At 44.5% G+C, this 23,371-nt stretch overlaps 1 protein-coding gene across 1 annotated transcript in view; it reads right to left on the bottom strand.

The window, feature by feature from the left end:
- The window catches only part of LOC138663598 (zinc finger protein 665-like), a 66,198-nt gene that overhangs the window by 8,402 nt on the left and 34,425 nt on the right, over positions 1-23,371 (bottom strand). Inside the window, exons 2-6 of the mRNA XM_069749860.1 lie at positions 13,988-14,137; positions 13,679-13,858; positions 13,472-13,595; positions 13,291-13,388; positions 12,998-13,088 (exon numbers count right to left, since the gene is read on the bottom strand). Of these exons, the coding sequence (XP_069605961.1) occupies positions 12,998-13,088; positions 13,291-13,388; positions 13,472-13,595; positions 13,679-13,858; positions 13,988-14,065 (571 nt within the window). The 5' untranslated portion in view covers positions 14,066-14,137. The remainder of the gene's footprint in view (positions 1-12,997; positions 13,089-13,290; positions 13,389-13,471; positions 13,596-13,678; positions 13,859-13,987; positions 14,138-23,371) is intronic.

The following is a 23,371-nucleotide window of genomic DNA, read 5'->3' as shown; positions in this document are numbered from 1 at the left end:
AGATACACATGGAGGCGTAACTGGGTTTGTGAAACAGTGTTCGGCATGATTGTAAATGGCAGGTATGTGTCGCAGAGGGAGTCTGCGCTGTTAGCGAGTATTGTTGTTCTGGGACTTGTAGTTCCATAAGAGTTGTGATTGTGTAGCTTTAAAGGGAGGTTTGCAGGGTTTGTGGGAGAGCGGGACAGGTCTGACTAACCACACACACATCCCACCTATGGGAGTGGTTACAGGCAGGGCCGGTGTCAGCACCTGGCGCACCAGGGCAAGTGCCGGGGCCCTGGCGAGATGGGGGGCGCATTCATGGTACAGACAATGCCGATGTTAGGGGCAGGCAGCTGCCTAGGGATTCCGCTCCCCAGGGGACCTCAGCTAGCAGCACATCACGTAGCCACTATGGGGCCCCTGTGAGGCAGGGGGGCCCGCTTGCCACAAGCCCCGACTCCCCTGCTGCATTGAACTATACCGGCTATACTATTATGACTGCATAATAAACCACATAGACTGTTTAAGTGGAAAGTGATCTTGTGTGACTTAAATCTCGCAGCCAAGTGAGTGTCCCCCAATACATTCAGTACGCGCTATCTTACATATGGCGCTAGACTGCAATCAACGGTCCAGGAAGCACATGTGGAGGTGCTTGCTGTAACTCGGTGGGGTTATGAAGTTTGCTGTGGATTGGGGGGTCCACGAAACTTACAAGCGCCTGGCTGTAACTCGGCGGGGTTACGAAGATTTGCTGTGGATCGGAGGGTCCACGAAGTCTGCGGTGCAGAGCCTTGCGGAGAGGAGCTGCAGTTGCAGCAAGAGGTTCTGCAGCAGCAGGAGCTGCAATTGCAGTAAGAGGTTGTGCAGCAGCAGGAGCTGCAATGGCAGCAGTAGCAGCTTGGAATCGGCAGCCGGAGGTGCTGACGGTTTGTGGCTGCAGCAGGAGCTGGTGAGGTGTCGTGAAAGGACATTGGTCCAGATCGTGCAGACTCTTAAAGAGACAGTGCCGACCCAAAGATACTTTTTTTTTGTACTGTGCAAACTGGTGCCTAAGTGTACCGTGGGAAGTCCACTGGGCGTACTCCAGGAATGGGGTGGTGTCCCTAAACGTGGGCGGTAACCCAAACAGGGATAGTTTTCTAAAAAGGGGTGGAGTCCCAAAAGGGGGCAGTGACACAAAAAGTGGTGGTTGCCCAAAAAGGGTTGAGGCCCCAAAAGGAGGTAGTGACCAAAAAGGGGTGGAGTCACAAAAGGGGCCGTTATCCCAAAAAGGAGTAGTTACCCTAAAGGGGGCGGAGTTACAAAAGGGGCCGTTAACCCAAATAGGGACAATGGCAGAAAACAAAGGCAGCCAATGGTGCGTCAAGACAGTGCCCTTTCTGGCTGGATGGAGACCGTGTGTGGGGACTGTTAGACCCAGGGAAAGGAGTGTCCTTACTAAGGGCCTCTCCTGATTGCTCCATGTCGCCTGGGATGAGAGTAAATGATGCATGTGAGGACGTTAAAGGACTTTTGACAGCCCTCCTCTACATTGACGCTGCTGAGGTTTCCATGTACTATGAAGTGGGGTTAGTCCCAGACTTGCTGTATCCAGGCCTATGGAATTGGTGGATAAAAGGAAAAGTCTTGGTAGAAATAATGTGTCAAGGAGGTAATAATGTGGAGAATACTCCCCCTAGAGTTGACAGTCCCACGTTAGGCATGACCAGAGGAAAGGATGTGTCTGCCCAACTTACTGACCTGAGGTCACCTGAAGGGTACCACAATGTGACTGATAGTGATGTGGTAGTTAAAAAGAGCGGAGCTGACACCCAGAAAGAGAGGAACTTGTGGGTTCAACATACTGTGGGGGGTGACACAGGCTCCAGAGGTGACTGTGACATGTCATGGCCAGTAGCAACCGCTAGGGCTGAGTACAATGGTGTGCTGACAAAAGCACTGACACAGTTGAACGACAGTGCTCCACAAGGTGAAGTCAGGATTACGGTGGTTGCCTGTTATGAAAGGTAATTCAGTACCACAATGGACATAGAGGTCAGCGCACATACAGTGACCTGGCAATAACCCAAAAAACAAGAACGAGCTCTGAGACGTGGGAACTCTGTTGACCGCAATCCCTAATCCTCTACAACCACACTAAAGGCAGCCGAGGATTGCGCCTAACGCTGCCTATGCAACTCGGCACGGCCTGAGAAACTAGCTAGCCTGAAGATAGAAAATAAGCCTACCTTGCCTCAGAGAAATACCCCAAAGGAAAAGGCAGCCCCCACATATAATGACTGTGAGTTAAGATGAAAAGACAAACGTAGAGATGAAATAGATTTAGCAAAGTGAGGCCCAACTTACTGAACAGACCGAGGATAGGAAAGGTAACTTTGCGGTCAACACAAAACCCTACAAAAACCACGCAAAGGGGGCAAAAAGACCCTCCGTACCGAACTAACGGCACGGAGGTACACCCTCTGCGTCCCAGAGCTTCCAGCAAGCAGAAAAAAACAAATTGACAAGCTGGACAGAAAAAAACAGCAAACAAATAGCAAAGAGGAACTTAGCTATGCAGAGCAGCAGGCCACAGGAACGATCCAGGAGGAAACAGGTCCAATACTAGAACAATGACTGGAAGCCAGGATCAAAGCACTAGGTGGAGTTAAATAGAGAAGCACCTAACGACTTCACCACATCACCTGAGGAAGGAAACCCAGAAGCCGCAGTACCACTTTCCTCCACCAACAGAAGCTCACAGAGAGAACCAGCCGAAGTACCACTTGTGACCACAGGAGGGAGCTCTGCCACAGAATTCACAACAGTACCCCCCTTTGAGGAGGGGTCACCGAACCCTCACCAGAGCTCCCAGGACGACCAGGATGAGCCATATGAAAGGCACGAACAAGATCGGGAGCATGGACATCAGAGGCAAAGACCCAGGAATTATCTTCCTGAGCATAACCCTTCCACTTAACCAGATACTGGAGTTTCCGCCTTGAAACACGAGAATCCAAAATCTTCTCCACATTATACTCCAACTCCCCCTCCACCAAAACCGGGGCAGGAGGATCAACAGATGGAACCATAGGTGCCACGTATCTCCGCAACAATGACCTATGGAATACGTTATGTATGGAAAATGAATCTGGAAGGGTCAGACGAAAAGACACAGGATTAAGAACCTCAGAAATCCTATACGGACCAATAAAACGAGGTTTAAACTTAGGAGAGGAAACCTTCATAGGAATATGACGAGAAGATAACCAAACCAAGTCCCCAACCCGAAGTCGGGGACCCACACAGCGTCTGCGATTAGCGAAACGTTGAGCCTTCTCCTGGGACAAAGTCAAATTGTCCACTACATGAGTCCAAATCTGCTGCAACCTGTCCACCACAGTATCCACACCAGGACAGTCCGAAGACTCAACCTGCCCTGAAGAGAAACGAGGATGGAACCCAGAGTTGCAGAAAAACGGTGAAACCAAGGTAGCCGAGCTGGCCCGATTATTAAGGGCGAACTCAGCCAAAGGCAAAAAGGACACCCAGTCATCCTGATCAGCAGAAACAAAGCATCTCAGATATGTTTCCAAGGTCTGATTGGTTCGTTCGGTCTGGCCATTAGTCTGAGGATGGAAAGCCGAGGAAAAAGACAAGTCAATGCCCATCCTACCACAAAAGGCTCGCCAAAACCTTGAAACAAACTGGGAACCTCTGTCAGAAACGATATTCTCCGGAATGCCATGCAAACGAACCACATGCTGGAAAAACAATGGCACCAAATCAGAGGAGGAAGGCAATTTAGACAAGGGTACCAAATGGACCATCTTAGAGAAGCGATCACAGACCACCCAAATGACTGACATCTTTTGAGAGACTGGAAGATCTGAAATAAAATCCATAGAGATATGTGTCCAAGGCCTCTTCGGGACTGGCAAGGGCAAAAGCAACCCACTGGCACGAGAACAGCAGGGCTTAGCCCGAGCACAAATCCCACAGGACTGCACAAAAGTACGCACATCCCGCGACAGAGATGGCCACCAAAAGGATCTAGCCACCAACTCTCTGGTACCAAAGATTCCAGGATGACCAGCCAACACCGAACAATGAACCTCAGAGATAACTTTATTCGTCCACCTGTCAGGGACAAACAGTTTCTCCGCTGGGCAACGATCAGGTTTATTAGCCTGAAATTTTTGCAGCACCCGCCGCAAATCAGGGGAGATGACAGACACAATTACTCCCTCTTTGAGGATACCCGCTGGCTCAGATACACCCGGAGAGTCAGGCACAAAACTCCTAGACAGAGCATCCGCCTTCACATTTTTAGAGCCCGGAAGGTATGAAATCACAAAGTCAAAACGGGCAAAAAACAACGACCAACGAGCTTGTCTATGATTCAACCGCTTGGCGGACTCGAGATAAGTCAAGTTCTTATGATCAGTCAAGACCACCACGCGATGCTTAGCTCCTTCAAGCCAATGACGCCACTCCTCGAATGCCCACTTCATGGCCAGCAAGTCTCGATTGCCAACATCATAATTTCGCTCAGCAGGCGAAAACTTCCTGGAAAAGAAGGCGCATGGTTTCATCACCGAGCAATCAGAACTTCTCTGCGACAAAACAGCCCCTGCTCCAATCTCAGAAGCATCAACCTCGACCTGGAACGGAAGCGAAACATCTGGTTGACACAACACAGGGGCAGAAGAAAAACGACACTTCAACTCTTGAAAAGCTTCCACCGCAGCAGAAGACCAATTGACCAAATCAGCACCTTTCTTGGTCAAATCGGTCAATGGTTTAGCAATACTAGAAAAATTGCAGATGAAGCGACGATAAAAATTAGCAAAGCCCAGGAACTTTTGCAGACTTTTCAGAGATGTCGGCTGAGTCCAATTATGGATGGCTTGGACCTTAACAGGATCCATCTCGATAGTAGAAGGGGAAAAGATGAACCCCAAAAATGAAACCTTCTGAACACCAAAGAGACACTTTGATCCCTTCACAAACAAAGAATTAGCACGCAGGACCTGAAACACCGTTCTGACCTGCTTCACATGAGACTCCCAATCATCCGAGAAAATCAAAATGTCATCTAAGTACACAATCAGGAATTTATCCAGGTACTCTCGGAAGATGTCATGCATAAAGGACTGAAACACTGATGGAGCATTGGCAAGTCCGAATGGCATTACTAGATACTCAAAATGGCCCTCGGGCGTATTAAATGCAGTTTTCCACTCATCGCCTCGCTTAATACGCACAAGATTATACGCACCACGAAGATCTATCTTGGTGAACCAACTAGCCCCCTTAATCCGAGCAAACAAATCAGATAACAATGGCAAGGGGTACTGAAATTTAACCGTGATCTTATTTAGAAGACGGTAATCTATACAAGGTCTCAGTGAACCATCCTTCTTGGCTACAAAAAAGAACCCTGCTCCCAATGGCGACGATGACGGGCGAATATGCCCCTTCTCCAAAGACTCCTTCACATAACTCCGCATAGCGGCGTGCTCAGGCACAGATAAATTAAACAGTCGACCTTTTGGGAATTTACTACCAGGAATCAAATCGATAGCACAATCACAATCCCTATGCGGAGGTAGGGTATCGGACTTGGGCTCATCAAATAAATCCCGGTAATCAGACAAGAACTCAGGAACCTCAGAAGGGGTGGATGACGAAATAGACAGAAATGGGACATCACCATGTACCCCCTGACAACCCCAGCTGGACACAGACATGGATTTCCAATCTAAAACTGGATTATGGACTTGTAGCCATGGCAACCCCAACACGACCACATCATGCAGATTATGCAACACCAGAAAGCGAATAACCTCCTGATGTGCAGGAGCCATGCACATGGTCAGCTGGGTCCAGTACTGAGGCTTATTCTTGGCCAAAGGCGTAGCATCAATTCCTCTCAATGGAATAGGACACTGCAAGGACTCCAAGAAAAGCCCACAACGCCTAGCATACTCCAAGTCCATCAAATTCAGAGCAGCGCCTGAGTCCACAAATGCCATGACAGAATACGATGACAAAGAGCAGATCAAGGTAACGGACAGAAGAAATTTTGACTGTACCGTACCAATGGTGGCAGACCTAGCGAACCGCTTAGTGCGCTTAGGACAAACAGAGATAGCATGAGTGGTATCACCACAGTAGAAACACAGCCCATTCAGACGTCTGTGTTCTTGCCGTTCAACTCTGGTCAAAGTCCTATCGCACTGCATAGGCTCAGGTTTAAGCTCAGGTAATACCGCCAAATGGTGCACAGATTTACGCTCGCGCAAGCGTCGACCGATCTGAATGGCCAAAGACATAGACTCATTCAGACCAGCAGGCATAGGAAATCCCACCATGACATCTTTAAGGGCTTCAGAGAGACCTTTTCTGAAAATAGCTGCGAGCGCACCTTCATTCCACTGAGTGAGTATGGACCACTTTCTAAATTTCTGACAATATACCTCTATTTCATCCTGACCCTGACACAAAGCCAGCAAATTCTTCTCTGCCTGATCCACAGAATTAGGCTCATCGTACAGCAATCCGAGCGCCAGGCAAAAAGGCATCGATATTACTTAATGCAGGATCCCCTGGCGCAAGGGAAAATGCCCAGTCCTGAGGATCGCCACGCAAAAAAGAAATAACGATCCTAACTTGTTGAACTGGGTCACCAGAGGAGCGAGGTTTCAAAGCCAGAAATAGTTTACAATTATTTTTGAAACTCACAAATTTAGTTCTATCTCCAAAAAACAAATCAGGAATAGGGATTCTCGGTTCTAACATAGAATTCTGAACCACAAAGTCTTGAATACTTTGCACTCTTGCTGTGAGCTGATCCACACATGAAGACAGACCTTTAATGTCCGATGCTACACCTGTGTCCTGAACCACCCAAATGTCTAGGGGAAAAAAAAGGCAAAACACAGTGCAAAGAAAAAAAAATGGTCTCAGAACTTCTTTTTTCCCTTTATTGAGAATCATTAGTACTGTTATGAAAGGTAATTCAGTACCACAATGGACATAGAGGTCAGCGCACATACAGTGACCTGGCAATAACCCAAAAAACAAGAACGAGCTCTGAGACGTGGGAACTCTGTTGACCGCAATCCCTAATCCTCTCCAACCACACTAAAGGCAGCCGAGGATTGCGCCTAACGCTCCCTATGCAACTCGGCACGGCCTGAGAAACTAGCTAGCCTGAAGATAGAAAATAAGCCTACCTTGCCTCAGAGAAATACCCCAAAGGAAAAGGCAGCCCCCACATATAATGACTGTGAGTTAAGATGAAAAGACAAACGTAGAGATGAAATAGATTTAGCAAAGTGAGGCCCAACTTACTGAACAGACCGAGGATAGGAAAGGTAACTTTGCGGTCAACACAAAACCCTACAAAAACCACGCAAAGGGGGCAAAAAGACCCTCCATACCGAACTAACGGCACGGAGGTACACCCTCTGCGTCCCAGAGCTTCCAGCAAGCAGAAAAAAACAAATTGACAAGCTGGACAAAAAAAAACAGCAAACAAATAGCAAAGAGGAACTTAGCTATGCAGAGCAGCAGGCCACAGGAACGATCCAGGAGGAAACAGGTCCAATACTAGAACATTGACTGGAAGCCAGGATCAAAGCACTAGGTGGAGTTAAATAGAGAAGCACCTAACGACTTCACCACATCACCTGAGGAAGGAAACTCAGAAGCCGCAGTACCACTTTCCTCCACCAACGGAAGCTCACAGAGAGAACCAGCCAAAGTACCACTTGTGACCACAGGAGGGAGCTCTGCCACAGAATTCACAACAGTTGCCATACCAAAACGTATGACTGGACGGAAGTGTTGGTCTGACCAACTCTGTGACATAGCAGAGGTGACCAAAGGTATGTCCGTTGAAGACGGAAAGCTCCAGGAATGGTGTCCGACACCGTTAGAAATGGGGACTGCTGGTTCCAGGATGACCAATCGCATGGTGGTGACTCCCATTCAGACGATGACGAAAGCAGAAAAGAGTGCAGTAAGGCTGACTCGGGTACAAGTGGTAAGTCTTCCTCTCGGAGATGGAAAGGGCGTAAAGGTGCTGAACAAATTGCACCCTCTGAAAAGATTGATAAAGAGTTGTCTCATGAGACGCAAAAGGTGACAGATTTACAGGCCGAGATAAAGCATCCGAGAGACCAGAAATCTGAGGAAAACACGGCTTTGGAGTCTAGGAACAAGAACAGTGATGCATTAAAGATGCTTAAAGGGGCTATAAAAGAGCATGCTGAACAAGAAAAGGCCCTGAGACAAGCGGCTGAGCACAGGGTGGATGTCAATGTGGCAAAGTGTGAATAAGGCCTTAAGGGAAGATGTGGAAGTGCTCAGAGAAGCATTAAGAGGTCTTCTGCCAGAGGAGAAGATGGTGGTCGCAGACTTACAGTGGCGGTGCCAGAGGTAATAAAGTGAAGCTGCCAATGAAAATCTTGGCCAGAGGTCTAGAAGAGTGTAAAGCGGAGGAAGAACTGGCGCTTAAAGCAGAACAATACAGTCACCCAGTCATGGCAGATATCTTGATGGAAATATCCGAGGCAAAACGGGAGCCGTCCGTCCATGAAGCGAGTGAGACCTCGCTCTTCAAGTTTGTGCTAGAGGTACCCGAAGATGTGCGAGATGCATGTACCAGTGAGGGTGTGCATGAGGCCTTTAAAAAAGCAGTAGAAGCGTGTAGTGTGCACTGGGCACCGGAGACTCAACAGTTGGTCATACTGTCGAATAAGAAAGTCACAGTGAAGTGGGTGGCCATCCTGAGGGATATGCATCTACAATACCTCCGCACAAAATAGATGATCCTGGTGAGGAATAATGAAGGCGCTTGACGTTTGGAGCGTGCCAGGAAAGCTGAAAGTCGGCTGGGCTTTGTGGAAGACATCGTTCGGGTGCCCAGAAATCTGGTGAGGAGAGTCATTGGAAGATTTGGAAAGGTGATGCAGGAACTAGTGAATCAATCCGGTGTAGTGAGAGTGAGGATTCCAGATGATGGCGAGAAGAATTGATGGTTCCATTCCTTGCTTTTGGAACCATGGAGAGCTTTGGGAATATCCAAATGCTCCTGGAATATACCAAAATGAGACAGAGCAGCTAAGACTTGAGAGGGAGCAGATCAATAAAGAGCTGCAGGAAATGAGAAACAGGTGGCCGCCTCCTTCAACTCGCGGTATAGAGAAGCGAAGAGGTTTGTTAAAGACTGGAGGTCCTGAAGCTGAAGCTAACAGAGGACATAGAGAAAAATGGAGGAACTGCTATCTGGCCAATAAGGACCATAAGAGAAATGGCCAGCAGAGAGATAACAGAAGCGGGCCTGAGGGAAGAGGTAGAAGTAGTGATGTCTCAGTTAGCTCAGGGCTGAGTGACCTAGGCGGGAGACCCTGTAGCGGACTTAGAAACAGAGAGTCGGACTCAGATCAGTCACTGGCCTCAACTAGATGGTGGACTCATGACCGCAACAACAGTGGGAGGGGGCCATGGAAAGAAAGGTCATGTGAAGGGCCACACTTGGAAAGTGGGTTGACTAAAAAGGGTCTGGTAACACAGACAGATGGTGACTCAAGGGCTGAAGCCCAAGGCTGACATACTGACCGCTGGGGGTCCCCACAAGTTTGAACAGAGGGGGGGGGGGGGTATGTGATGCAGTGGCCCATGCTGCAGCTAGGGTGCGCTGTGGACTCCTCAGGATATGCATGGAGTTTTTGAACCAGTGTCTGGCGTGATTGTAAATGGCCGGTATGTGTCGCAGAGGGAGTCTGCGCTGTAAGCCAGTATTGTTGTTCTGGGACTTGTAGTTCCATAAGAGTTGTGTTTGTGTAGCTTTAAAGGGAGTCTGATGGGGTAAGTCAGAGAGCTGGGCGGGTCTGACTAACCACACACGCATCTCACCTATAGGAGTGGTTACAGGTACATAATGTGACCATGGTTTGGGTCACATGTCTCTGGGGGAGAGAGTGTATGGACCTGAATGGTCTGTGTGTTCTAAGATCCTGGATGCCCTGAGTGTTGGGAGATCCTGGAAGTAGGATCAGATACCTGAAGAGCACATGGTGAGCCCATGGATCTAAAGGCCTGTGTTGGAAGATCCTGGGAGTAGGACTTCCTGAATAGCACAAGCTGTGTTGGAAGATCCTGGAAGTAGGACTTCCTGAATAGCACATGGAGAGGCCGTATGTGATGGTACTGCATTGGGGAAGCTACCGTTTCTTCTGCGGATCTGGACTGTCGTGAGTGTCATGGTCACAAGGACGGTGATCCCAGTCAGACAGTTTCCCCATGAGAGAGGACTGACAGGATGTCAGTGTGTGGAGCAGGAGCTCCAGGAAGGTAACCCAGAGTTGGGGGACTGTGTGTTCTGACGAGGGTCAGTTAATGAACTGTGCGGTGACCCATGGTAACTGGACGGAGTAAGGTCCAGCATGCTTAGTGAGCGCAACTTAAAGGGAACCTGGTGTGTGACAAATGTTCGACCCCACAAGTTTGAACAGAGGGGGGGTATGTGATGCAGTGACCAATGCTGCAGATGGCGATCGCGGCGGCCATTTTCCTGCAGGCGAGATGCGAACTCTGCTTCAGGAAAATGGCCGCCGAGATCTCCATGTGTGAACGCGCGGCATCCCGTGGCCATTTTCCTGAAGCCCCGGGAAGCCGAGAAGAACCATCTGCGCACGCGCGGCCTCACAAAGATGGCCGCGCCCACCGATAAACGGCTCAATAGCGCAGATTGCGCTATTTTCCTTCAAGCTGCGCAGTGGATTCGCCAGTTGGACATGCGCACACCACTACGCCACCAACGGAGATCTGGGGGAGAAACAGCGCTGTCACCACGCCCATATGACCTGACCAGCGTGAGTGACAGCCCAAAACGGCGACTTTACAAAGGTATTTCGGCAGCATAGGTGGGGAATAAAGGCTCACAAAATACACTAATGTAAAGCACAGCTCTGCCCCTATTTAACGGTATTTGTAGCTCATCTTGAAAAAACGGGGTGACAGGTTCCCTTTAAAGTCATGTTTCGGTACAGTGTGTAATGGAATGTTCGCGGTACGGTTTATGACTGCATAATAAACTGCATAGACTGTTTAAGGGGAAAGTGTTCCTGTGTGCCTTAAATCTTGCAGCCAAGTGAGTATCCCCCAATACATTCAGTAAGCGCTATCTTACATATGGTGCTAGACTGCGATCAACGGTCCAGGAAGCACTTGTGGAGGTGATTGCTGTAACTCGGCGGGGTTATGAAGTTTGCTTTGAATTAGCGTGTCACCCCAATTCCTTCAGTAAGCGCTATCTTACACATGGCACAGATGTAATGTTTTTCCTGTAGTTTATCACAATCCTGCTTGAAATTACAGTATTTTTCAGACTATAAGACACACCGGACGATAAGACGCACCTAGGTTTTAAAGGAGATTAGGAAAAAAAATTGAAGCAAAACATGTAGTAAATTCTGTACTTAATATCTCCTATCCTGGTATATATGGTCCCCTCATCTCCATTCTGATACACATGGCCCCCTCATCCCTACCCTGGTACGCATGGACCCCTCATCCTTATCCTGATATGCATGGCCCCATCCCCATATGCAGGGCCCCCCATCTTGTCCTAGTATGCATTGCGCCTCATACCTATCCTGGTGTGCATGGTCCCATCAACCCTATCCTGGTATGCAGGGCCCCCATCTTGTCCTAGTATGCATGGTCCCATTCCTATCCTGGTATGCAGGGCCTCCATCTCGTCCTGGTATGCAGGGCCCCATCTCATCCTGGTATGCAGGGCCCCATCCTTATAAGTGACCCCCACCCCCATCCCTATCCTGGTTTGCATGGCCCCATCAGAAAACAATAAAAAAACCAAACCATTACACTTACCTACCCGGCGCTACCTCGGAGCCTCCTGCTCCAGTGCCAACAACTGCTTTATGCTTGTAAGCAACGCAGAGAACAGTTAGTATTCATGAATATTCATTTCTCTTAAGAATCGGCACATGTGACCGCCGGTAGCAGCAGAAAGCCGGCGGCTGACACTGCGTGCTACTGAAGAGCAATGAATACTCACTGCTCTTTGCGCACACAGTCCTGGCAGCTGTGCTCTGCTTGTGAGCAGGACATGACATCCCTGCCACGCGCTGCTTACAAGCATATAGCAGTTGCTGACACCGGAGTAGGACGATGGAAGAGAGCACCGGGAAGGTAAGTGTAATCGTTTATTTTAATGTTTTCTGATGGGGCCATGCATACCAGACTGGGGATGGGGGTGTGGGCCAATTATAAGGATGAGGTCATGCATACTAGGACCGGGGTTGGGGGCCAAACATACCAAGATATTATTATTAATGAGATATGAATATTCATTGCCCTCCAAGCCCATTGGCGTGGAATGCAGTGAATATTCATTGCTCTTTAGCAGCGGCAACAGGAGTTAGCTGGAGCCGCCGGCTCTAGCCCCTGTGACCTGCTACTCCATCAATGACGTTCCCCGACCTTAGTTGACGCTCAAAAAAGCAAAGTTTGACTAGAATGACTGGACCTGGTCTTGTAGGGACCATATGAGCACATTCAGCAGCACAGAAGGGAGAGAAGGTAGATTCATCCAATAAGATATCAGAGTTCTAGGAAGCCAACAGCATCATTACCCTCCAATTTCTCTTACAGGCCCATCATAATACTTTTCTTCAAGTGATTTTCTAACTTGTCAGCACATTCTACATACGCTGTCATTTGGCTTTGTAGTTTACAGAACTGGGCAGGTAATGGTCATTGTATCCTAATCCCAGAGGGTAGGTGGATCCTCCAGGTGGTAAGTTCTATAGAAAAGGGCTTTCAATGCCCAAAATCATTTGAACAGTTTTGGGTGGCAGAATATGTTATGGTCTCGAGGCCAAATGGTGATTATACTATTGTAATGCGGCCGGACTACACCACCAATAAAGCAGCCACAGCTGGTGACTGAGAAGAATCAGTGACTTCTCTACATTTAGTGGTTACTACTTACCTGGGTAGTCATATGTAGGAATCTCCTCTTTACACCGCTCATCACCCCTCACATATGTCTCTGTAGTATTAATATGGGTCAGATCTTCACCCTGAAACAAATATTGTTAAAAGTCACAGACAGATGGAGAAGTCACATCTATGATCAGCTCTAATCCTGCCATCTCCACTGTTCTCATTACAATCTCAAGTATAATTCATATAATGCTATGGATAAAACAAGACTGAGCACAAAACCTTCACAGCCGTCTACACATCATAAGGGAGATCTCATGACACCTTCTCTCCATCTACCTGATGATCCTGAGGAACACTGGGATCTTCTTGTTTACAGTCCTGTGGAAGAAGAGGACGTGGACATCTCTCTGGTGCTGTCCTCTTACTGGATAGATCTGGAGGAAACACATACAGGGACTGAATTCATTCTTTACATACAGATAATTATAGGCCAGGCGTATTTACTCCAGTCTATTACCTGGTAATGTGAGGGGCTGGAGAACCTCCAATATGATGTCCTTGTACAGATATTTGTGTCCCTCTAAATACTCCCACTCCTCCATGGAGAAATAGACAGCGACATCCTGACACCTTATAGGAGCCTGACACATACAATGATATCGTCATTCCCCCGATCCCTTCATAGCGTTACTGTATAATGTCCCAGCATTCCCAGCAGTGTCACCTCTCCAGTCAGCAGCTCAATCATCTTGTAGGCGAGTTCTAGGATCTTCTGGTCATTGATGTCCCCATATATCAGGGGGTGAGGTGGAGGTCCTGTGATTGGGCTCAGGGGTCTTCCCCATCCCTCAGACACAGGATCCTGACAGCACTCACTAGAGGTCTTCTTCACTACTGTGTAATCCTGGTTATGGAGAGACACATTAATAAATCTCACTACAGACATTTCCAGAGTCCTCACCTCTCCAGTTCTGTCCATCTGTTATTCCCATAGATAAGAATGATGTAATATGACGTCATCAGAATCTCTCACCTCTCCAGTAAGTCGGAAGAGGATCTCTAGGGTGAGATGTAATATCTTCTCGGCCATCTTGTTTCTGTCCATATCCATCTTTGATGGGTAAATCCGGAAAATTCTCTTATATAGAAGATCTGCACTGAGAGGATCCGATATTGTAGAGACCTGAGTGAGAAGATGAGCCGATGTAACATCATAAAAATCCTGTGTAATAATACAATTACTGGATATGAGGAGATTTATTATTTTAAGATTAAGAAAAGAATGGAGGGCACATCACGAAATATCTAATGTATAAATGAGATCATCCTGAAGCATGTAGGAAAACTGTCACACGTGCACAAAAAAGGACACGCTAAATCGGATATCACCAATGAAGACATATAATTCAATACTTTGAGTATAGCAAAAGACCAAATTTAAAAACATTTAAAACCAATGACGCCCATCGAAGATGGGTTCTGCCCAACGGACAAAAAGGCAAAATGAGACAGATATATATATATACTGTATATATATATATATATATATATATATATATATATATATATATAAGTCAAATGAAGAGTAAATGTCACTTAATGCACTCTGGTTAGAAAAAATACTAAATTAATTTGGCACCTGTTAGGGGGCATCTAAAAAAGAAAGTGCTGCCCCTTTAAAAGTGAATGTTGTTCACAGAAAGAATCTGCGTGCTTAGGCTACTTTCACACTAGCGTCGAATTCCTTGTCTTGTTTACTGATTAGTGTCGAGCAACCCTGGATGGTCCAGATGGATGTTGTAGTGGATGGTTGGTGGATGGCCGCCATGTCCCAAAAAGGCTGCGACATCAGCAAGGAGGTGGAGGAGTCATGGTTTTGGCCAGAATCATGGGGAAACAGCTGGTAGGGCTCTTTAAGGTTCCCGAAGGTGTGAAAAATGACCTGCAAAGTATATAGAGTTTCTGACTGACAACTTTCTTCCATGGTCTAAAAAGGAGAAAGTGCCTTCAGGGGCTCTCCTGCGAGTGGGAGCTGAGTGTCATGCTACTGTGCTCCGAGCCTCTCGCACAGAGAGGATCGGAGCAGAGCTGTGGAGGAGGCGAAGAAACTAATTTCTCCATGTCCTCCATTGCCGGGGTCGGTGTATATCGCACAGCACTCAGATGATATCCAAGCGCTGTGCGCTATGTCACTCGCACCCATAGACTTATATGGGTGCGAGTGAGCCGAGACTCGGCTGAGTCTCGGTGCCAATCGCAGCATGCTGTGATTGTTCTCGCATGCTGATTCGGCATGAGAAAATAATTGCAGATATGAGTTGGCCCATAGAGTAACATTGGTCCGAGTGCTATGCAATGTTTTCTCACATAGCACTCGTCCGTTTTATACGCTAGTATGACCCCGGCCTAATCAAGACAACGGAATGAAGAAAGTCAGCACTAACCCCTTTTAAAAAAATACTTCAGTCCTTTTTAATTATCATATGATTCAGGACAATGACAAAAAGTGCAACAGTGCTAGCAGGTGCAGTGATTTATTTGACATCATCTTTTGGACTTACTCAGTGGTCCTCCGCAGCCACCCACACAGACGGACATACACTAAACCTGGTCTTCACCCGTCTCTGCTCTCTATCTAACTTCACCACATCCCCTCTCCCTCTATCCGACCATCATCTGCTTACTTTCTCATCCCTGTCCTCCTCACCGGTCACCCATATCCAGCAACATGCGCACCGCCGCAGAAACCTTGCACACCTAGACATCCACACACTCTCTGACTCTATCCTACCACTGGCATCCATATCCTCACTCCACGACACAGACAGTGCAACTGCTTTCTACAATGCTTCTCTCACATCAGCTATTGACACAGTTGCCCCTCTTGTTCATGGCAGAGTGTGATGTATCAATAGAAAACCCTGGCACAATAACACTACTAAAAAGCTCCAGCAAGTGTCCAGGGTTGCAGAGCAGCTTTGGAAGAAATCACATTCGCAAGACGACTTCACTGCATTCAAACAGGCAACACTCGCTTTTAAATCTGCTCTCACCTCTACTAAACAGGCCTACTTCACAACCGTCGAATCTTCCCTCTTCTACAACACCAAACAGTTATTCAAAACCTTTAACTCCATCATCCCCCCCCCACTGCCCCCTCCAACCTCCCTCATCTCTGCTGAGGACTTTGCCACACACTTTAAAAATAAGATCGACCAAACAAGGCAAGTATTCATTGTTCAACCACCACAACCCCTTTGTATACCAGACCAATGCCCAAACCCCATAACCTCCCTATCCAACATCACTGAACGGGGGCTTAACTGTGTCCTTTCCAAATCACACCTCACCTCCTGTGCGCTAGACCCCATCCCACCTCCTCCCCAACCTCACCACCACTCTTAACCCATCCCTAACCCACCTCTTCAACCTATCACTATCTTCTGGCACCTTCCGTTCTTCTTTCAAACATACCACAATCAAACCGATCCTTAAAAAGCCAACCCTCGATCCAACTGCCATGTCCAGCTATCGCCTAATATCACTGCTCCCATTCGCTTCCAAACTCCTGGAGCAGCACGTCATCGCTGAACTTTGCTCCCACCTCTCATCTAACTTGCTCTACAATCTGGTTTCCGCCCTCATCACTCACCTGAGACAGCCCTGACCAAAATTACTAACAACCTACTTACAGCCAAAGCTAACAGACAATACTCTGTACTCCTCCTTCTAGACCTGTCCTCTGCTTTCGACACAGTTGACCTCTGCCTTCTACTATAGATCCTCTCCTTCTTTGGCATCACCCTATCCTGGATCTCCTCATACCTTTCTAACCGCACATTCAGCATCTCCCACTCCCACACTACCTCCTCATCCTACCCTCTCTCTGTTGGAGTCCCCCAAGGCTCTGTTCTAGGACCCCTACTCTTCTTAATCTATACATTTGGACTGGGACAACTCATAAAGTCCCATGGATTCCAGTACCACCTTTATGCCTATGACACTCAGATCTACCTTTCTGGCCCAGACGTCACTTCTCTGCTGTCCAGAACCCCGGAGTCTATCAGCCATATCCTCCTTCTCCTCTCGCTTCCTCAAACTCAATGTGGAAAAATCTGAACTCATCATCTTTCCTCCATCTCCATCTTTCCTCCTTGAAACCGCACATCCAAGCTCTTTCCACCTCCTGTCGCCTCCAGCTCAAAAATATCTCCAGAATCCGTACTTTCCTCAACCGTCAATCTACTAAAATGCTTGTGCATGCCCTCATCATCTCCCGCCCAACTAATTCATCTCTCTCCTCGCTACTCCTCCGCTTCCCCCTCTGCAAATCTCTTCACTGGCTCCCATTCCCTCTGAACTCATCATCTTTCCTCCATCTCCTAGATCTTCCTTACCTGACCTATCTATCACAATTAATGACATCATGCTTTCCCCCGTGCCGGAAGTTCGCTGCCTCGGAGTAACCCTTGACTCTGCACTGTCCTTGAAACCGCACATCCAAGCTCTTTCCACCTCCTGTCGCCTCCAGCTCAAAAATATCTCCAGAATCCGTACTTTCCTCAACCGTCAATCTACTAAAATGCTTGTGCATGCCCTCATCATCTCCCGCCCAACTAATTCATCTCTCTCCTCGCTACTCCTCCGCTTCCCCCTCTGCAAATCTCTTCACTGGCTCCCATTCCCTCAGCGTATCCAGTCCAAATTACTAATACTAACCTACAAAGCCATCCATAACCTGTCTCCTCCATATATATCTGAACTAATCTCCCTTTATCTTCCCTCATGTAATCTCCGGTCCACCTAAGACCTCCTTCTCTCCTCCACACTTATTCGCTCCTCATCCAACCGCCTCCAAGACTTCTCCCGAATATCCTACATCCTCTGGAATTCTTTGCACCAACACGTCCGACTATCAACCACATTCGGATCCTTTAGACGGAACCTGAAAACCCACCTCTCCAGGAAAGCCTACAGCCTGCACTGACCCGGCTGCCTCCTCACCACTACCGAAGCTACCGCCTCACCAACACCGGAGCCCCTGCAACCCTCAACCTATTGTCTCCATCCCCACCATCCTGTAGAATGTAAGCCTGCAAGGGCAGGGTCCTCGCCCCTCTGTATCAGTCAGTAATTATTAGTTTGCTTACTGTAAGTGATACCTGTAATTTGTATGTAACCCCTTCTCATGTAAAGCACTGGAATCAATGGTGCTATATAAATAATAATAATTAAAAAAAAAAGACATGATGGACAACGAACGTTATGGACTTAATTTGCACTTCTACTGGCCCATGTTCCACTGGTCTATGAACATGGACCAGTAGAAGGACTGAAGTATCTTCTAAAAGGGGTAAGAGCTGACTTTCTCCATTCCGTTGTCTGGATTACAAAAATAATATTGAGGATGGCGGTATTGTGAGAACATTATACTGTGTGTGGGGGCCAAAAAAAGACCCTGTACTATGGGAGTAAGGCTAGAGTCACACACAACATATAAAAAAATGGTCTGTTTTACACGGACGAGAATCACAGAAATGTTCACTGAACAGTGATCCGTATGTCATTCGTGTGCAGTGCGAGGATGCGATTTTCTCACATGTAAGCATCCATGTGACATCAGTATGACAATGACATCCGTATGGTGAGATTTTCTAGCCGGCTTGCAAAATGGACATATAATGGATCCATGAGCTCAAATATTCGTGAAAGCATAAACAGTATATATATATATATATATATATATATATATATATATACATATATATATATATATATATATATATATATATTGCTCAAAAAATAAGGGGAACACTTAATCAACAGAATATAACTCCAAGTAAATTAAACTTCTGTGAAATCAAACTGTCCACTTAGGCAGCAACACTGTTTGAAAATCAATTTCACATATTGTTGTGCAAATGGATAGACAACAGATGGAAGTTATTGGCAATTATCAAGACACACTCAATATAGGAGTGGTTATGCAGGTGGGGACCACAGACCACATCTTAGTACCAATGCTTTTTGGCTGATGTTTTGGTCACTTTTGAATGTTCGTTGTGCTTTCACACTCGTGGTAGCATGAGATTGATGCTACAACCCACACAAGTGGCTCAGGTACTGCAGCTCATCCAGAATGGCACATCAATGCGATCTGTGGCAAGAATGTTTGCTGTGTTTGTCAGCATAGTGTACAGAGGCTGCAGGAGCTACCAGGAGACAGGCCAGTACACCAGGAAACGTGGAGGGGGCCGTAGGAGGGCAACAACCCAGCAGCAAGACCGCTACCTCAGCTTTTGTGCATGGAGGAACAGGAGAAGGAGGTTAATAAGTGGCTCAAGAATTGGTGTAGTGTTAAATATTAATTATTCTTATTTTTATTCTGTACCGAGCACATGGTTTCTTGCTGACACTATCAAAAGCTATTTCTGTGTATGTAGCTCAGAGTATAAGTTAACTCCATATACAGAAGACATGTGATCTGTAGAAACCATATAAATAACGTCTCTAAGGAGGGTGGGGGGCTTTTTGTCACGTGGGACGGTCACCTCCCTTCCTTCACCATCATTCTCCATGGACATGAGACAAGACACGAGGAACAACAGCTGTTAGCTACTCCATGCCATGATGACTTCAGACTTTCACACAGAGAGATGACTTCTACCATTCAGGACCCTGGAAAGATGAGTAACAGGAGAAGCGCTGATATCTACACATGGACACTCTGTTTGTAATTGTTTCATCTACCTTTTATGTTTTTGTTGCGATGGTGGATAACTCAATAAACCACTATACTTTCGTCAGAATATCATGACATTTTTATTTTAAGAATAACGCACCTGGTTAAGTCTTGATGAGATATTTTTGCCCAATAACGATTTTTAACATTTGGCCTAGCCAGCCAGTTTTGATTTTTTGTGCTATTTTTGCGTGAATTTCCTTCTTCTTGCACACGGGGGAAGACAGAAGAGTTCCGCTAGATTGTGCAAGTATTCAGGAATTCCACTTCAAAATTTCAAGTCACAAAGATCTCACAAGAACCTACGAATGACGGAGACTAACAGGTGTTGTACGGATTGACAGCAAGCACTGGTAGTGCTGAAGAACAGACGTGTTAAAAATAGCCGTGCTGAAGTCCGGAGCCCAGCGTTGTAAAAGCAAAGGAACTACAAGCTGAGATTTCAAGGTAAGACAAATGGATTTGATAAATTCATATGCTAAATCAAGTCAGATAGACTTTGTAAGTTTGTACGGATCTAGCTTAGAAATATTTTGGTCTAATTTATTTTCAGAATGCAGAACCGCGAATTTGAATTTAGATTGTAAGCTAATGTCTAAGAAAAAAGAAAAAGAGCAACTTAAAAATATCTTACATATGGTTTATGTATTTAACGAGTTTGTGACAGAGAAGTCCAAAAAAGACAGTGTAGAAAGAATTTCTAAGGAAACGAATGATGTTCCCAAGATTGACTGTAATGAGAAGAGTGAGAAAGATGTGACGCACGTATCTGTAATGACGATGACCACCCAAAGTGACATTGACTTTGTGACACAAGATGAAAAACAAGATGGAGGAAGTGAAGGAGACATGACAATTGACAAAGATGATCTACGAGGGACAGATGTACAAGGGCCACTAAAAATAGACGACTCAGAGGCCCAACTCCAACTTAAATCTAGGAAAATCCTGCTAAAATTATGCAAAATCATTCCTGCATATGATGACAAAATCCATGTGTGCAGAAATTCAGAGATATTTGAAAGTTTTGCTGATAAGTTTGATTTGACTAATCAGGAGAAAAATAATTTGTTTAAAATTTGGCTGCCAGTAACTTTTATGAGAAGATATTCATTAGAAATGCAGAATGAGAAGTATGAAAATATGACTGATGTAGAAAGATTAAGAATTTTGATTTTCTGTGGATTAAAAGAAAATTATCCAGATCTTGATATTCTTCTAAAATTGAAGATTGGCCAGAAAGAATGTACTTTTACATTCATGTCCATTTTTGAAAGGACTTATAAATTGGTCTGTACGAATTTGAATCAACAATCCATGATAAATTGTTTTGTAAACAAATTTAAATTCTTAAATCCTGTATCTCGTATAATTGCTACACAGAAAAATTCTTTATACGAATGCGCCCAATCCCTTGATTTTTCTAGAAAACACGAGAATCTTGAAAGGAAAACACATTTTACTAAGTTTTTGAAACCAGTCAGAATTCAATCTTATCAAAAGCCAAAATCAAAATCTTCAAATCTGATCCAAAATCAAATCTATGAAGTACGAAGAAAATTACATATTTGTTACAAACCGTATGAAAAGATTCAGGAGTCTATTAAAGAAATTTCTCTGAAAGATTTAAAATCTGAAGGCTCAGATCTCTCTGTAAAGATGGCGGAGACTGACAGACGGAAGCAGGTGAGTATCCCAGGGGGAGCTCAGCTGAACACTCCATTATCACAGCAGCTCTTCAAAGAGTCCATAGGGTTAAAACTGACCTTACTAAATACAGCATTTCAGATAATCGACAGAGAGTTACATTTTGGGATAGGAATTGGCTAAATATGTAATTATATTATATGATGAGTTATACAATGTATTATTTATTAATGTAATTATTCTATTTCAATATAATTCTGCAGTTATATATATTAATATAGTATACAGTAAATACTGTAGCATATTTGTATAAGTAGAAATTATATTAACTGCATTTTTATATATATATATATATATAGTGAAATAATTAAAATATACTCCAGTAAAAAATATTTAGAATTACAATTAAATACATTTATTAAGTATATACATATGTATAAGATATCTAAATTATTTTGTTTTGAAATAAATATGAAAATAACCTTTATCTTTCATTTCCCTTAGAATTTTACTTTCAAAGCGAGGATTGAACAAAAAATACCTGTTTCATGAATTTATGTCTTATTCACACAGGAAGTTATATTAACTGCATGATTTTTATATATATATATATATTTAACACTAACAAAATAAATAATATATCTAACAACCTAAAAATGTGTGTACTACATGTTTTTCTGTAACATTATGTTTTTTTTTTCCTCCCACTGCATGGTGCATGACGTGACAGCTGTGAGTTAAGGAATATCATATAGCCTTGTTTTTTTTTTTAATTTTAGGAATTTTCCTCAGCCTTTACATTCAAATGGTTTCAGTAACAGGCTTGTACCGAAATAGCGTTGGAACATTCAACTCGGGTTTCTTGTAAATGGAGGAGTCCTTTCTATAGGTTAAAACATACTGTTAGATAATATTTGGGGAATATTCAAAGAAATATTAGAATACTAAATTTAATAGATTACAATGCGCATTGATTGATAATTAGGATACAATATTTTGGGTTAATATACATGTTTTTTATTCTTTGTATGTGAAATGTATTGTGAACGTCTATGTGTGTCACATGTGACAGGTGAGAGAACACATGAGCAGCTGCTGAGTGAATTTGACATGAGATGTGATGTAAGAGTGACCAGAGCGTGGTATGTGGAATGTGGAATGTGTATGCACAGTTTGACTGAGGCCTCATGATTTATGGTATGTCAGAAAAAAAAAACCCAACAACTGTGTGTTTAAAAAATAATAATAATAGGATTCAGTTAAATTATTAGAATATTAAGATATATTTAAATATTATTATGCAACATATATTTCTTTGGTGATTATTATTTAATAAGTACAATAATACATCAATATGATTTTTCTAGAAAACCTACATTTAGAATAATTTTTCCAAATTATAATTTTATGATATTCAGTGTTTTTTTATGGTTACATAGATAAGTACACATCTTCAAACAAATATATGGCACAAGTTGATATGACAGTTATAAAAATAATTATTTTTCACTTGGGTTTTTACAAATTAATTTTTTCATAAAATAATATTTTTTGATATTAAGGGGGAAATGTGTTTTTGATCCTGATCACATCATCACATTTCATCAATACCTCTTCTTCACACATTTTAATAAAGAAGAAATATTAATAAGGTATTATTGGGTACAATAACAATAAATATTATAAATATCATTTTTTTCTCTAATGAAGGGTATTATATGCAAAGCTGCATAATTTCAATATTTTGGTGATCCAAGGTTATGACAACATCTACATGAGGAAGTATTAAGGGAATGTGTTACTGAGACATAATCTCAGCATTTGTCATCAACATATAAAGGCCTTATTCTTATTTTTATTCTCATTTTTGTTTTTAATTTTTCATTTTTTTCATCAACAAATGAAGCCTTATTTTAATTTTTAATTTTTAATTTTTTCTTCAATTTTTATTTTTCATTCTTATTTTTCATCAAGGAAAAATCAATATTTAATAGAGTAATGTCTACAAGCATATTGCTTTATCAAATA

This window comes from Ranitomeya imitator, chromosome 2, assembly GCF_032444005.1.
Source record: "Ranitomeya imitator isolate aRanImi1 chromosome 2, aRanImi1.pri, whole genome shotgun sequence".
Lineage (NCBI taxonomy): Eukaryota > Metazoa > Chordata > Amphibia > Anura > Dendrobatidae > Ranitomeya > Ranitomeya imitator.
Note: the sequence above shows the minus strand (reverse complement) of the source record. Positions and strands in the feature narration are given on the sequence as shown.